This window comes from Scylla paramamosain, chromosome 16 (assembly GCF_035594125.1).
Source record: "Scylla paramamosain isolate STU-SP2022 chromosome 16, ASM3559412v1, whole genome shotgun sequence".
Lineage (NCBI taxonomy): Eukaryota > Metazoa > Arthropoda > Malacostraca > Decapoda > Portunidae > Scylla > Scylla paramamosain.
Window position 1 is genome coordinate 7,025,001 of NC_087166.1, and position 16,383 is coordinate 7,041,383.

The 16,383-nt window shown below is 40.8% G+C and overlaps 1 protein-coding gene across 2 annotated transcripts in view; it reads left to right on the top strand.

Moving 5' to 3' along the window:
- The window catches only part of LOC135107952 (uncharacterized), a 54,017-nt gene extending 38,587 nt beyond the window's left edge, over nucleotides 1-15,430 (top strand). The window contains exon 4 of one of the 2 annotated variants that reach the window (XM_064018410.1): nucleotides 14,641-15,430. In XM_064018410.1, the coding sequence (XP_063874480.1) occupies nucleotides 14,641-14,731 (91 nt within the window). In that variant the 3' untranslated portion in view covers nucleotides 14,732-15,430. Of the gene's footprint in view, nucleotides 1-6,425; nucleotides 6,799-14,640 lie in introns of those variants that run through there. The other variant, XM_064018411.1, reaches the window with a different exon arrangement.
- Nucleotides 15,431-16,383: the final 953 nt, after the last annotated feature.

The window sequence follows — 16,383 nt, forward strand, 5'->3', positions numbered from 1 at the left end:
TCTTGCTGGTGCTTCTCGTCATGTTAGTCCTCCTCCTTCTCTTCAGTCCTCGCGTATGTACTCGTATTTCATGTTCTCAATCACTTCCTCTCTTTAATACTTCCCTTTCTGACACACTTTCCACATTCTCCTTCATACTTTCCTCCCTTCCATCCCACACTCACTGGCTCTCACATCCCTTCACTTCCACACACATGCATACACTGCGCGCGCACACATACATACACAGACACCCTCTTCCCACACACATACACGGACATACACACACGCACGCAGATCTAAAAAGGCAATATCGATAATGGAAACATATTCATTGGTGTTTATCAATGATCACATGCAATACCTGAATAAAAAAAGTCCTTTCCTTAAATTGCGTTAGGGAATGTTCTGTAAATTAAAATCGACTGGTGGTGGTGGTGGTAGTGGTGGTGGTGGTGGAGGATGACATTCGTTGATCGTACTGGGAGAAAAAAAAATAAATAAATGCGTCCCTGATGGTAAAAACTGCAGCAGATAATAATAATAATAATAGTAGTCAGAGTGCGACACGTTCATCCTGGGTTTCGATAACTTTGTATTCATGGCCGGAGTCTGAAATGGCTGCGCACTATCTGTCTGGTGTTTAAAAGTATGGTTATTTTGTCTCGCTGACTCGTGGCCTTTAGGTTCAGCGATAGAGAGAGAGAGAGAGAGAGAGAGAGAGAAAAAAAAAATGGTTTAGTGCAGATTCCGATAACTTTGTATTCACGGGGAAATCTGAATTGGTGTAGTGTCAGCTGTTTAAATTATAGCGAGTCTGTGATAGTAATTTCTGTTTTATCACGCTAGTGTGGAAAAAAAAAATGTATATATTCTGGTTTTGGACATGAAAGGGGTACGGTAAATTGACATAATAATCGCCTTTTCGCTCCGTAGATTTTTAACTTGTATGTGAAAATAAAAGCGAAGAGTGACGCGGCTGTAATACCTGGAATGACATGAAAACACCTGAGCTACACATTTCACGTATGGCGGAGTCTATTAATGCTTAGTGAACCGTTTCTCTTTTAGTTCCTGCTGACATACACTTCGCTTCACATCAGATCCTTTCCACTGATATCCGACTCCCGCTTGCTCTTCCTCAAACATCTGCCATTTCATTTTAGTTTCTAGATTACAAAATATCCTTCCAAGTCTATCTTTTACCTGAGTATCCATTTCTATCTTCATCTTCTCACACACCTGCCAGTTATCGTTCAGTTGCTGCAGACATTCACTTCATAAGATATCAGATTCTCTCTTAACCCTTTCACCGCTATTTGCTACGTCTTTCCCTAATCACTAACCACTCTGAAATATTTCTTCTTGTTTCTTCTTGTTTTGTATCGTCTAGAAATTGCAACATCTATTCTTCTAACCCCTCTCTTTCTTGTAGACGATTATAAAGATTTCATACGTTGCTTTAGGTGTCGAGAAATGTTGCATATGAAGGGAAAGGGTTAAATAATAAGATAACCTTCAAATTTGTCTTTTTGCTTAACATCCACTGCTATCTTAATCCTCTCACCCATCAGCCATTTCTCTTTTAGTTCCTAGAGACACTCGGTTCTCTTCATAAGGTGTAGGATCCTCTCTTAAGCACTAAAATATTTCTCCAAATTTTTTTTTTTTCTTCGAGGATTCAATTTTAGGTGAACTCCTTCCTCTATCTTCTCACACATCTGCCATTTGTTTAAGTTTCTACAGACACAAATTTATTTTCAAAAGGTGTTAAATCCTGTCATAAGCACTAAAGGATCCTTCTAAGTCTTCATTTTTATACAGTTGAGCCTTTACTTCTATCCGACTCCCACGAAGACCCCATCCTTCTATTCATCTGTCAGTCCCTGCAGATATCCATTCCTATTTGTAAGGTATTATATCCTTCCACAAGCATTAAGTGACCCTTCCCAGCCTGCCTTTTAGCTACACATCCACTCTTATCCGTCTCTCTCTCTCTCTCTCTCTCTCTCTCTCTCTCTCTCTCTCTCTCTCTCTCTCTCTCTCTCTCTCTCTCTCTCTCTCTCTCTCTCTCTCTCTCTCTCTCTCTCTCTCTCTCTCTCGCTCTACGTATTCCTCGTTGCAAGTACGAGTATTCAGTCCTTTCATAAGCACTAAAAGGCATGTCCTGGTCCGCCTTTTAACTGAGTGTCCACTTATGCCACACCCTCTGTCCCTTCTCTCCCCTCCACCGACTCTCCCATCTCCCACTCACAGCCTGCCCACAGTCCGCCCACTCACCACAGCCCATCCCACGTGCAATTTACCACATCCCGCGACCACCTTTCCCCACCCGACCCACTGCCTCCTCCCGCCCTGCTCGTTCTCCTTTCCTTAATGCCTTGCCTCCCGCCTCCCAGATTTCCTCCTCCCGCTGTTCCTCTTCGGCTATAAAACCTGTTCACTGCAGTCTCTCACGCCATTTACGGGGTTATCTCACTGAAGCTTTCCTGCGTGTAATTTTAGTATTCTCATTTAGTTTTATGTGTTAACGTGGTGTTTTTAAATTGTTACTGTTTATCCTCGCATTTTTACTCTTCGCCGAATATTATCTTTTTAATATCTTCATTTATTTATCACTTTTCCCTACTGTTTTTTTTATGTATTTTGTGATAATTTCTTTACTCTTTCATTGTTCTCTGCCTCTTACTTCCTTCCTTTCTTCTTGTTATTTAAATACGTATGTTTCCTTCTTTCACAATCTTTTTTTTCATTTCAACGCCTCTCATTCCTCATTCACGCAACTTTTCCTTCCTCCCCTCTCACTCGTATACACTCCCTGCTTCTACTGTATGTTTTTCATCTGTGCACCTCCTTTTCTCCTTCCTACAGGCTCTTACTCACCACTTTCATGTCCCCTTTCTCCCTCTAGTTTCTATTTCCACAGCCCTCTTGGCTCTCAATCATCGAATTCGTTTTCAGTCTTCCCAGTCGTATAAATTTCCAGTTTCCACAATCTTCTTTTTCACTTCAGCACCTCCTTCCCCATTCCTACGGGCTTTCACTCACATTCACACGTCCCCTTCTCCCCTGTAGGTTTTATTCTGTCCCTTTTCATGTCTTTTTATCCTCACCACCACAGTTTCCTATTTATTTTCATCTCTACATCTCATTTTCCCCTTCCTACAGATACTTTTCCACTTCCACGCATCCCCTTCCAACCCTTCCATTCTCTGCTTTCTCTCTTTGCCTTCTCTTTTTGTCACTATTCTCACCATCCACAGCTTTCTATTTCATCATTACATCTCATATTGTCTCCTTCCTGCAGATCCTTACCCCTATCCACCTGTTAGCTTCCATTACTCTCTCTCTCTCTCTCTCTCTCTCTCTCTCTCTCTCTCTCTCTCTCTCTCTCTCTCTCTCTCTCTCTCTCTCTCTCTCTCTCTCTCTCTCTCTCTCTCCTTTCAGTCATCAGCAGCAGGATTCAGGGCGGTCACCTCTTCCATTACTGAGAGTCAGCTTGGTCGCCTCCCCAGCGGCTCACGGCTGATCACTGCGGAGGGTTTGTGTGGGCTGGAATTCCCTTGCAAACCCTCGGAGTCTCGCCCGTTTGTCCCCGTTTATCCCTCCGTCATCTCCCGGCGTCAGGAGGCGTAGAAAAAATGTAAAGAAGACTGAGGAGATTGTGATGGGGGAGGAGGAGGAGGAGGAGGAGGAGGAGGAGGAGGAGGAGGAGGAGGAGGAGGAGGAGGAGGACTAGAACGAGGACGGGGAAGAGGAAGAGCAGGAAAGGGATAGTTGAGTGCATCGTTTTAGGATTTGCAGGGTTGTGTTCGTTTGTGTGTGTGAGAGAGAGAGAGAGAGAGAGAGAGAGAGAGAGAGAGAGAGAGAGAGAGAGAGAGAGAGAGAGAGAGAGAGAGAGAGAGAGAGAGAGAGAGAGAGAGAGAGAGAGAGAGAGAGAGAGAGAGAGAGAGAGAGAGAGAGAGAGAGAGAGAGAGAGAGAGAGAGAGAGAGAGAGAGAGAGAGAGAGAGAGAGAGAGACTTGGTCCTGCGTATGAAGAATGGAGAGATAATGAGAAAATGAAGGAGAGGACTTTTAGGAAATTAGTGAGACTGGAAAAAGGGTTATAGATGGAAGGATGGGAGAGAGAGAGAATGACGGAAGAAAAGTAGGAAAGGAAGAGCTAAATATACAACTAGACAAGGACAAGCGAGAAGATAAAGGAACCGGGAGGAGAGGAAAGGAGGGAGGGAGGCGCAGAGTAAAATGAATGTGGTTCAAAGCTTAATGAAAAGTAAACTAAATATATGGAACGAGTTAAATTCACTGCCGTTGTGGCCTGGCAAGAACTTCATAAAGGCTCGCAGAAGGCCCACTGTTGACTGACCGTGGGGGGAGCGGTGATGAAAAGTTAACTCGTCGCCGCAGACTAGCTAGACCCCCTGGGCACCGTGGAAGACGCAGCAGAAGTGAAATACGGAGATATATATAAAAAAAAAAAAAAAAAAGACATGAGATTGGTTGTTAGTGTTTGTAAGGATGAAGAAGGAAGGAAGCAATAAGTAGACCCCTTGGCACCGTGTAGGACTCTGGTATAGGACGCAGTAGAAGAAGCGAGAGACTTGAAAGATATATAGAGGGAATGAGATAGGTAATGAGGTTTTCTAAGGGTAAAAAAGGGAGGGAAGAAGGAAGGAAGGAATAACTATACTACCGCTGAGCACTTCCAAGTTTTTATTTTTTTATGCAGATTACGCAATAGGAGGAGTGAGAGAATGAGAGGAATGGAGAGATAATGAAATATGTACTTAGGCTCTGTAAGGATAAGGAATGAAGGGAAGAAAGGAAAATAAATGAGGATACAGAAAAAAGGAATGAAATTGATAGTAAGACCCTTTTTAGTGATAAGGAATGAAGGGAAGGAAGAAAAGAAAATTAGGAAATAGAAAAAAGAAAGATAGATAGTAAGACCCTGTAATGATAAGGAATGGAGGGAAGGAAGGGAAGAATAGATGAAGTTTGGGATTATTGAAGGTTTTGCGTTGAAGAAATGGAGGTTTGGGAATTACATGGTTTAATTTGGGCTGGGTTTTCAATCAGCGGCGGCGACAGGACGTGGTGCGTGACTGAGGGGTTTTAGGGACAGTGGAACGTGGACATCAAACGACCCGGTGACCTAGAGAGAGAGAGAGAGAGAGAGAGAGAGAGAGAGAGAGAGAGAATGAGAGAGAATGAGAGAGAATGAACTGACCTATGATGATGTGTGTTCCCTACCACACACACACACACACACACACACACACACACACATTTTTTTTCCACTTCATACATGCATTATCCCCCAAAAAATCAAATACAGACTAGAGTACAAATACTTAATGTCAATAGTACAAGAATACAAAATACATACAAATACAAAAGTACAAACATATTAATTGGTGCAGCCATGGAAGATATCGATCGTGTCTTACGGTGTGTGTGTGTGTGTGTGTGTGTGTGTGTGTGTGTGTGTGTCACCAAGACCGCGCTGAGGAAGCCATATAGTATTAGGGGTCACTGTGAGCTGCTTCCTCGACACACACACACACACACACACACACACACACACACACACACACACACACACACACACACACACACACACACACACACACACACACACACACACCTTCGCCTCATTTCGAACGAGACTCTTGTGGTAGTAAGATGGTGTGGCGTGACTTGCGGTGCGGTAGTTCATTGCATATTAAGTTTTAGTGAATGCGTGTGATTCGTGTGGTGACGAGTTCGTGTATCTGTGTGTTCGTGTGCAATGTGATGTTTCGTTATCTTTCTACCAGTGATTAGTTTTCGTTATTATTTTGTCAGTGAAGTGTAATGATGCGTCTATGGAAAGTGCGTTCGTGTGTGCGTTTTTTTTTTTTTGTTAATCGTGTGAAGCGTTTTACTGTTTTTTTTTTTTTTTTCTGTGCGTGAAGTGTCTTGGTGCGTTCTTGCATCCGTGGCGGTGGTGCCTTTGTGCGTGATGTGATGGAGAAACCAAAACTAGTGACTCATGTTTCAAGCGTGACTCAGTGTGTTTGTGTGTGTGTGTGTGTGTGTGTGTGTGTGTGTGTGTGTGTGTGTGTGTAATTGAGTGATTGAGTGATTGGATAATACAACTTATACGTGTACATATATGTTACTGTGGCTGGAACACAAGAAGCCACTGCTGTGCTAGCTAAAGTGATCACTGTGTTCCTTTACTGTGTTCCCTGGAAGACGATGAGGACGACACGGAACATTCCCTCACCTCGTCTCCTTCAAACATTAATGACCTCCTTTGCTGATGACGTCATAGTTCACGAATACTTCGATTTTGAACCTGATAAAACACGAAATAAAAAAAAAAAGAAAAAAAAACCCACTAAAACCCACCGATCCTTAGTACCTGGTCACCTGTGGGATACTAATTGAATTTCCTCAGGTAGAGCACTCACCTGGAAGACAAGGGCCACTGTTTTACCTGTGTTACCGGCGTCCTGCGCGTGGTCAGCGAGTGTGAGAGTGGCGGATGGCTGTGGGGGGAGACGGCGGCATCTCGCTCGATAACGCTAAAATGTCACTGATTCTTCGGTCGATCTGACAAGCCAAGGCAGCGTCGGCAAGGGAGAGAGTGCTTGAAAACGGCAGGGAGAGGAGGCCGCTGGGAGTGTCTGCCGCACTGTTAAAGTCTCATGGGAACTGTAGTAAAGGTGCTTCTGGTTTCCTGAGGCGAGTTGATTTAACGGCTGTCCCACCTGCCCGGACATCACCGCTCTGTTTTGATCTCTCCCCTGTGTACTGGTGATTGTGGTGGCGGCGGCGGCGGCGGCGGCGGTGGTGGTGGTGGCAGTGGTGGTGGTGGTGGTGGTGGTGGTGATGATGATGGTGTTGGTGCTTAGTGTGGCGCCAGTGAATGAAGGTGAACTGGCAAGAAAGTGATGGTTGCCTCATGGTCACTGGCCTATACAGAATACGAGAAAAGGACAAAGTAAATTAACAGTAAAAACAGTGAGTTCGTATGTATATTGAAGTGTGTATGAAAGAAATACTCAGTGTGGTTATGTGTCATCAAGTTTATAATTTTAATATCGTGATACATTATTTGATGTATGTTTGTGTTGGTATTGGTGTTTGATGGTGCTGTGGGTGGTGCTGTGGGTGGTTTGAATTTTTATTATTGATGTGTTTACGTATTAATTTCTCAATCGCTGCAGCATTTCAATTTAACATAACCTCATGACTTATTTCCTTACTGCTCGTAGTGGTCATATTAACCTGTATTGTTTTCCTGTTTTCACTCGTACGGTTTGGTCAGCGGGATATTTCTGGATTAATTACCATCATTCCTTTCGACATGTAGCCATTCATGAATTAATTACTCTGAGCGGACTGGTGTGTGTCTCATGACCTTCACGCAATCACGCCTCCACAGTGACCTTTACTGGCAGAATATCTTAGTGGTGCGTGTAGGTGAAGGACAAGAGGCTCGGGGAAGAACCAGGTGAACGTAACAAATCCCAGGTGATAAATGGAAGGTAAAACAATAAGTGTGAGGGAGATGAGGAAAGCAATGCAGGTGAAGGTAAAGGAACAGGTGAAGGAATGGGGAGTGAGTGTAGGAATTTAAAAAAAGATGATGAGAGACGTAATAATGAATCATGTTAGTTATCTATTTGTTGGGGATTGAGGAACGTGTGTGTGTGCGTGTGTGTGTTTGTGTGCCTTATATATATGCGTTTCTTTCTTGACATATCCATCACCATCATCCATTTGAACCCACCAATCAATCCGTGTCAACAATATCACTCTGAATATGTAGTATAGAACCCACCTGCAAGAGTAATAAGAATAACAGACAGTAGCACCCAATAAATTTCATCCACCTGGCCGTGACTCGTGTTGCTGACACCCTCTTGTCACACTCCGCTATGAATCATTCTAGCAACACTTGGGCACATCAGTAAGCGGCACATCAGTGAGTGTCCTGGTAGCTTCAGTGTTGACTCACTCTCTTATTGATCTCAACGTGTAATTGTAACTTTGTACTTTTTTTGCGACGTGGGAGGAACAGACACGCAACACGGGCAGGTGAAGACACTTAAGTATATACGAGTAAAGTAATGCACATTTATAACTTTTTGTACATTATAACTTTTTACACAGTTTTGCGTATACGAATGATTATGTAGTGAAGTTTGTATAGATTAAAGCTTCATATAATGTCTCTCCTGGATTTACATACTCGTATATCAAACATTAAGTTATTTAAGATTATACAAAGACGAAAAGTAAGACTAAATATAACTCCCACCAATTACTTAATGTATCAAACAGTAAGTTAAGATAATACAAACACGGAAGGTAAGACTACACTTAACTTCCAACAATTACTTACTCGTATATCAAACAGTAAGCCACTTTAAAAAAATACAAAGACGAAGGGTAATAATTTATTCATATATCAAGCAGAAAAACACTTAAAAAATACAAAAACCAAAAGTAAGACTACAAAAAACTTCCAAAAACCTGCTTTACTGATAGCATCCACACTTGGACCGAACCTAAAAATTGCAGTGTGTTTGCCAAAGCGAGACCAAAGGATTAGGAAGACCTTTATGCCAGCCAGTGCGAGGACCCGAAGCCTGACTCAGTGGGGAGAAAGTGAGGGATTGGATAACAAGGCGAATAAGGCTTGGTGGGGGAATGTTCAGCCTTGGATGCATGCAAGGGAGAAATGAGGTGAAGCTTGATGGTTTGATGGATGTAATATAGCCATGGATGGAAGCAGAAGCAAAATGTTGATAGAAGATAGATGGATAGAAGGGCGAGATTGGTAAGGCCTTGGATGGTTAGATGAATGATATGAGTTAAGATCGTAGTGGATGGATGGGTAACATGGATAACAATTAGGATGACTGGATGAAATAAATGGATAGAACTTTAAGTAGATACAGGAACGAAATACGTAAAATCCTGAATGAATGGGAGCGAAATATAGGAAATTCACTGAGTAGATAGAGAAGAATGAGTGAAACGACTGAATCTTTAGGCTAGGTCAAAGTTTGTGTGTAGTGGCAAGCGCTCTTCAATAGAATGACCTTAACGCGGGCCTCGCCATTGGCTGAGACGATATGGCCGCGCCACTCAATTGTTACATGCGAGTATAACGTACAAGGTGTGTAGTGGTGAAAAGACCCATATTCAGAAACGCTTTGCTCTGCCATCACTAAATTTTCAAAGGCCACATAGGTGATTAGCCGGGTTCTCAAGAGTTTCTCCTGTTAATGATGCAGAAATATTGATAATCTGTCACTAGAAACTTAAAAACAATCTTAAAATCCCGTGTAACTTCAACTAAAACCTTCTGAATGTAGTGGAGGTGCGGCGTAGAAGTGGTACAGAATACGGTCCAGAGTCGGTGGTGGAGGTGCCATAGTGATGTCGTAAAGGTGTCGCGGTGTCTAGGCCTCCTCGTATTCAGCTCATCACTTGCCGGATTAACGCACTTACCTAACCGTAACGAAGCCCTTGAAGCAACACAAGGGTAAGGAAAAATTGTGACTGATTTACATTTTTTATTCATTGACCGTAAATGTACGTGTGTTGTTTTGTGGCTTCGTAGGCGTCAAGCAGGATCACCAAGGGAGGTTTTATATATATAGTGAAGGAAGCTATATTGGTAACTTTCGGAATAGCTACGAGACATATTTACATGCTGTCTCATAAGGTAAATAAGTAGTCAGAGATCTATTTTCTCTTCTGTCTTGTATGGTATTTTTCCTACTCCTCACATAAGAAAGTAATCATCTTTATCTTCTACTCCCACAGCCCCATGAAATACTGTTACGTTCTTAAGTTTATACACTGAAGGAAGATCTATTGATGTTTTTCCTAATCGACACAGTAATTTTTTTTTTCGGCATTGTACACTTTCCAAACGCATAACAGTACTATTACTTTGATAGGTTTTATACAATGGAGGAAGCTCTATTGAAGTTTTTGTACACTTCCCAAACTAATGAAGACACTATTACGTTCATAGGTTTACACATCGAAGGAAATTTTCTTAATATAATAGAGAGAATTTGATATGAAGGAGCTCGTCTTTGTATCTTTTTTTTTCTAATCTACACTCAAGAAAAATATAACAATTTGGTTTTTTATACTGTGAAGGACACTTTTTTGATACCTTTTCTCATCCACATAAAGTAAAAAAAAAAAGAATCTATATAACGAAGTAAAAGTTTTTATATAGTGAAAGAAATTATCTTGGTACCTTTTCTTATCAACATCTAAGAAAAAAATTACAAAAAGAGTTAAATATGCAATCTACTTTTTTTCTCCCAACTTTTTTTTTTTTCTAATTTCGAGGGAATGTCTTTACTTCAGTTTGTATTGTAAAAAAATGCTCTCTTGGTGCATTTTTCTAACAAATACTTGGAGAAAAGTTAAGTGTGCTAAAGGTGAACGAGTAAACTTTATATTTTGCTCCCTCACTGTTCATTTTTCACCTGCGAGACAATGTCGTTATTTTCTTTCTTAAATTTATGTAGTGTAGAAATCCCTCTTGGTACAGTTTTCTAATCCATACTTAAAGAGAAAAGTTAAACGTGCAAAAGGCGAACGAGTAAACTTAATATTTTTCTCCTCCACATTTTACTTTTCAGCAACGAGAGAACGCCATTACTTTCTCAGCTTCGTGTACTAAACTCTCCTGCTACTTTCTCCAACCACACTTGACACAGAAAAGTTACACGCTATTTCTAAAGGCGAACGAATAGAGTTCTCTTGATCTTTTCTCCCACGCAGTTTACTTTCCAGCAGCGAGAAAAAATACCATTACTTCTCTTTTTCTTTCTTTTTCTTTTTGTCCTGGTCCGCAACATGGCTCGACCCGATGTAGAGCTTTTGTTTTTCCTGTGCACCAAGTTTGTCGCCTTTCTGTGGAGTATTTTTCCCCTTTGACATCCCCGCCGTCTCCCTGCCCCCTGTCATCTATTCTCCCCGCGTGAGCCCTGAGCGGAATATCGATGCGTGTACCTTGGGCGACTGACAAAGAGCAGCAAACACTACCAAATCGTAACTTGTGGCGAGGATGATATAAAGAAACATGTAGTGATGGTTTTTGTTTATATTTAACTTAATGCTTTTATATCTTGGAGTGATTAGCAGAGGCAGACAGGTAGTAAACTTGAGGGGAGAACAAAATCAACATGCAGTAATGGTCTTGTGTTTACCTTTAAGCTATGAATGATGAAATGGGAATATAGCAAACTTGAAGGTGATGATAGCATGATGAAATGTTATATGATGGTTTTTACTTGTTTTTGTATTTTAAGTTCTTATATCTATGAATGATAAAGAAAGGGAGTGATGGTCTTTATGTTTATCTTGAAGCTCCTATGCCTGTGAGTGATGAGCGGAGGCGGGAAGGTAGCAATGCAAGGTCGAAGTCAAAGTTGGGAACATTTGAAAAGAGTAGAAAAAAAAAACTTGACTAATTCTTATATTTTTCTAGTGAACGAAGATTAGAAACTGGAAATGAAATGTACAAAGTCAAAATTCAGTGTAAGATTAAAAGAGAGAAGATAACTTGATTAATTCTTCTATATTTTGCCGAGGGAAGGTTAAAAAGCTGGTAAATGAAATGTATAAAGTCAAAATTCAGAGTAACATTTAAAGAAAACATGACTAATTCTTATATTCATCTTTTCCAACCTTCACGAAGCGTACATTTCCATCAAGAAAAGAACCACATCCCAAGTTTCGGAGTTAGCATTACTGGTTCACGTATTCACAATGCAACACGGAGAGAAAAATGAGATGCAATCCTTTAACTCTTTCATCTAAGCTCTCATTCAGTGGAGACGGAAAGAAAAGAACGGGGGCAGGAAAGCGAACAAGTGGAGGTAAACGGGGCCCAGTTCCATAATTTCCCCCTTAACTGAAGCTCATGCGAATGTTGAAGCAGAGAAAGTCCAGAGTCCATGATATTGATCCTTGCTGGGAGGGTACGGAGAGGTGGAGAGGGTGGCGAGGATAGGGAAGGTGGACAGGGGAGGGGAAATATTGCTGAGAGAGAAAGAATGGGAGGGAGGTGATGGAATAAGGATGGGAGTTTAAATGGCAGAGATGGAACTGTTATAGGTGTGGGGATGGATGAAAAGGTGAATCGAGGGAAGGGGAAGCATTGCTGGAAGGGGAATAGTGAGAGGATGGGGATAAAATAGGAATGGAAGCTTAAAAGTGAGGGAATATAGGATTGTAGGTGTGAAAATGAATGAAAAAAAATATATAGAGGGAAAATATTGATGAAAAGGGAATAACGGAGGTGACAGATTAGAAGAAAAAGATACACGGAATAGTGAGAGGGAGGTGACGGAACAGGGATGGGAATTTAAATATAAGGGAACATATTACTGTAGGTGTGTGGATGGAAAAGGGTGGATAGAAGGAAAGAACTGGTGAAAGGGGAGTGATGGAGGTGACGGAATAGGGAAGAGAGGTTAAAGGAGACGGGAGGTTGGACATGGGAGAGGAATGGAAGGGCACAGAAAAGATAAGAAAATGCGAGAATAAAGGGAAGATATAAGTGCATAAGATAAGGAGAACAAGATAATGAGAAAGGAAGGGGAAGGAGAATTGAGAGGATTAGAGATGAATGAATGAATGAGAGAGAGAGAGAGAGAGAGAGAGAGAGGAGGAGGAGGAGGAGGAGGAATGGTGAAACTGGGGAAAGGGGATAATTTTGGACTTAAAGAAGAAGGGAAGAGGAAGCTGAGCATTCTCCACTTCTCTCCTCCTCTCCTAACTCTGGCTTTCCAGATGGATATAAAGAACTAGACGCACAGACAGATCCAGACACACAGACCAAAAAAAAAAAAAAAGACTGAGCAAGTATCATGGCATTAGTAAGACGCAAGTTTATAATGTAAATAATTAAACTTTTGGAAGAGGAATTTAAATATTTACCACTTCCCTCCTAACATTGGCCTTTCCGAATAAAGAACTAGACAGACAGAGACCCAGACACAGACTAAAGGGAAGGTGGAGCAGGTACCATGGCATTAGTAAGACAGAAGTTTATAATGTAAATAAAACTTTTGGCTTTTGGCTTCTCACAGTTAACGAAATGGTCTGGTACAAGTTAATCCATTCAGCGCTGGACAATGCCACCTATCACCATAATCACCAATAACTTTTTAGATGGTTTTTGTAGTAGTCTTATAAATACGTGATCGTGGAGCTTGGAGAGGACAAGATTAACTTTCTACTCCCTCTCTTTTCTGTGTACTCATGCAAATAATTGTTTACAGTCCTCTGAACTTAACAAAGGAGGATCATAGTAGCGAAAGGGTTGAGAGTTTGATTTAGAAAGTCACCACTGACAACAGGAGTGGTGGAACAATTTAAACGTTTTAGTGTCTAGTTTTGTTTGACTGAAATTGTCTATGGTGACTCAAACGAAGTAAAAGTGTCATTTACCACTTGAAAATTGAGCACCTTTAGTTTAATTACCGCATTAGCACGTATAAACTTCTTTCTGTCCATCACCAAACCACATGCCTCTCTCGCCACATGATCTCCATCTAAATGTATCAAGAGAAGAGGGATTGGTGGAGTATATATGTATCAAGAGGGTTTGGTGGGAGTATATACATGAATTAGGAGAAGAAGGTCTGGTGGGAGTATGTACGTGTGTCAAGAGAGTTGCTTGAGTATGTAAATCAACAGGGTTTGGTTGGAGCATATACGTGCGTCAAGAAGAGGATTGGATAGGCGTTATTATTGACTCGTATTGGAACGCTGATAGACTTTTATTTCCCCTTCCATGTGCTTCCAGTGCCTCCTCTTTATTATTATTGGTATATTGCTTTTCCTCTTTACCTTCCTCGGTTTTCCGTCCCTCGGTTCATGTCGATTATTTGATTCTATTCATATAGTTTCGTGTTTCACATTTCCCTTATTTGCTTTGTATCCCGTTGTATTTTTCCTGTTGCATGTTGTTTCCTTAATGTTTCCTTGGTTCGTGTCTTTCAAGGCTTCAAACAATATAGGTTCGTGGTTTATATCTTCACTTTTTAGCTTGTTTTGTAATGTACTTGATCTTTTCCTTATTGTTTATAATTTTTTTTTTTCATATTCCTCCCAGATTCATAGCTTTTGTTAGGTTTTTTGGGTTATGGAATCTCTTGGATCATCTCGTCTCCTTATGATCTCTCTCTTGCTTACCTTCCTCTCCATCTCTTTCTGCCAATATATCGCTTGTCTCTAACTTTTTTGTTTTGTTTAAATGTTATCCTCAATTCAATTCTGTATTTTTGTAACCTTTTGGATTCTCTCTCTCTCTCTCTCTCTCTCTCTCTCTCTCTCTCTCTCTCTCTCTCTCTCTCTCTCTCTCTCTCTCTCTCTCTCTCTCTCCCCACAGTATTCAGTTTGAATATATTTTTTTTGTTCTGTCTATCATGTCATTTTTAATTTTCTCTCTCTCTCTCTCTCTCTCTCTCTCTCTCTCTCTCTCTCTCTCTCTCTCTCTCTCTCTCTCTCTCTCTCTCTCTCTCTCTCTCTCTCTCTCTGATCCCGTATCAATATTCATTTTATTTGTCTGTATATATATATATTTTTTTATCCTTTCTCTATTTCGTCCCCCCCCGCAGGATCCTCATGGCATCCCTCGATTTGTGGGCCACTAGGATGTGTATTTCTGGGCCAGCATTTCCCGGTTCACTGGATCCTTGTGTACAGTGAAAGAGAGAAAAAAAGTTGCTATATTGCCTGGTTTTATGAATATTTTTGTTTAAGTGAAGCTTTAAATTTTTTATCGTCCTTCTCTTTTTATTTTCTATGAGTTGTACTTCAGTTTTTTTTTTCTTTTCTCTTTTATTTCTCTTTAATTTTTCATAAGTGAGTATGATGGCACCACCGTTTCTTTCATTTTCTGTCACTTTGTATGGCGTAATTTTTTTTTCCTTCTGTCTTTAATTTTTTGTCTATTCGTATGAATTAATCTTTTGCCCTTCCTTGTAATTTCTATAAATTTTGTATTACTATTTTTTTTCCTTCCCTCTTTCATTTTCTACCTATTCGTATGACTGAAGTTTTCCTTCACTTTCGTTTTCTGTCAATTTGTATGAATATTTTTGAGTTGGTTTGATTCTCTCTCTCTCTCTCTCTCTCTCTCTCTCTCTCTCTCTCTCTCTCTCTCTCTCTCTCTCTCTCTCTCTCTCAATGAAGAAAGGTTTCGATCTCTACTAAAACTCTCCTTCCATTAAGATCCATCGCTCACAACTTTTTGGAAATTTGTAGCTCAGTAATCGGTTTGTGTTGAGACCCGAAAAATTGGTGTGGCCGGAGCTCTCTCTCTCTCTCTCTCTCTCTCTCTCTCTCTCTCTCTCTCTCTCTCTCTCTCTCTCTCTCTCTCTCTCTCTCTCTCTCTCTCTCTCTCTGTCGGTTACATATACGAGTCGTATATACTTTTATTCTTTTCTTTTTTCTTTTCCCTAACTAGATTTCTCGTTTCTCTTCATATTGCATATTTTCTTGGTCTTTTTTTTTCAATTTTCTCAGTTTCCAGGGACACGTGTTGTTTGTTTCCTTTCCTTTCACTTTTATTTAATTTTTCTCCCAACGTTCTCCCTCCTGCACTTTCCTTCTCACCCAGAGTGTCCAGGAGAATTTTTGTTGTTGCTTCATCTTCCCTCTCCTTTTTTGGCCTTTGCTTTTTTTTTTTGTCCCTTTTTTTGCTCTTTCGTTACTCTTAGTTTTCTGTTCTTTATCTTTTGGCTTCTTCCCTCTCTTTTCTGCTCTTGTTTTTCTTTCCCTTTTTTGTTTCTTCTTTCTTCTCTTTCGTTGCTTTTATTGTTTTTCCTCCTTTCTCGATCTTTCGCATCTTCCCTCTTCTTTTCTGCTCTTGTTTTTCTTTCCCTTTTTGTCTCTCCTTTCTTTTCTTTCGTTGGTCTTACTGCTTTTTATCCTTCATCTTTCTCTGCTCTCGAAACTTTTTTCTTTTTAATTTTTCTCCTTTGACTCTCACTCTGAACTTTAACCTTCGCATCACACGACTCGCCGCCACCATCTTCTCAAAAGCCATTCTCTCCTTCCCGCCCATTCCTTGCCTCCGTTGCTCCTTGATAACATTCACACGCCGTCTGTGAACGCTCAAAGGAACACGAATCTACTTTGGATCAGAATCTCTAAAAAAAGTGGATCATACCCTGCCTGGAAAATGACCTCTTTGTTTCCATTCTCTTCATTTCCCCCGCTGCTCTCTTCGCCTTCAGATGCAGAGCTCTTGACTGATATAGGTAATTTTTAAGCTTAATACAATGTTCTGATGTAAGTTTGGGGAATAAATTGAATGGCACCACCGTTTTATTCCCCTGTCTGGTCTCTCTCTCATC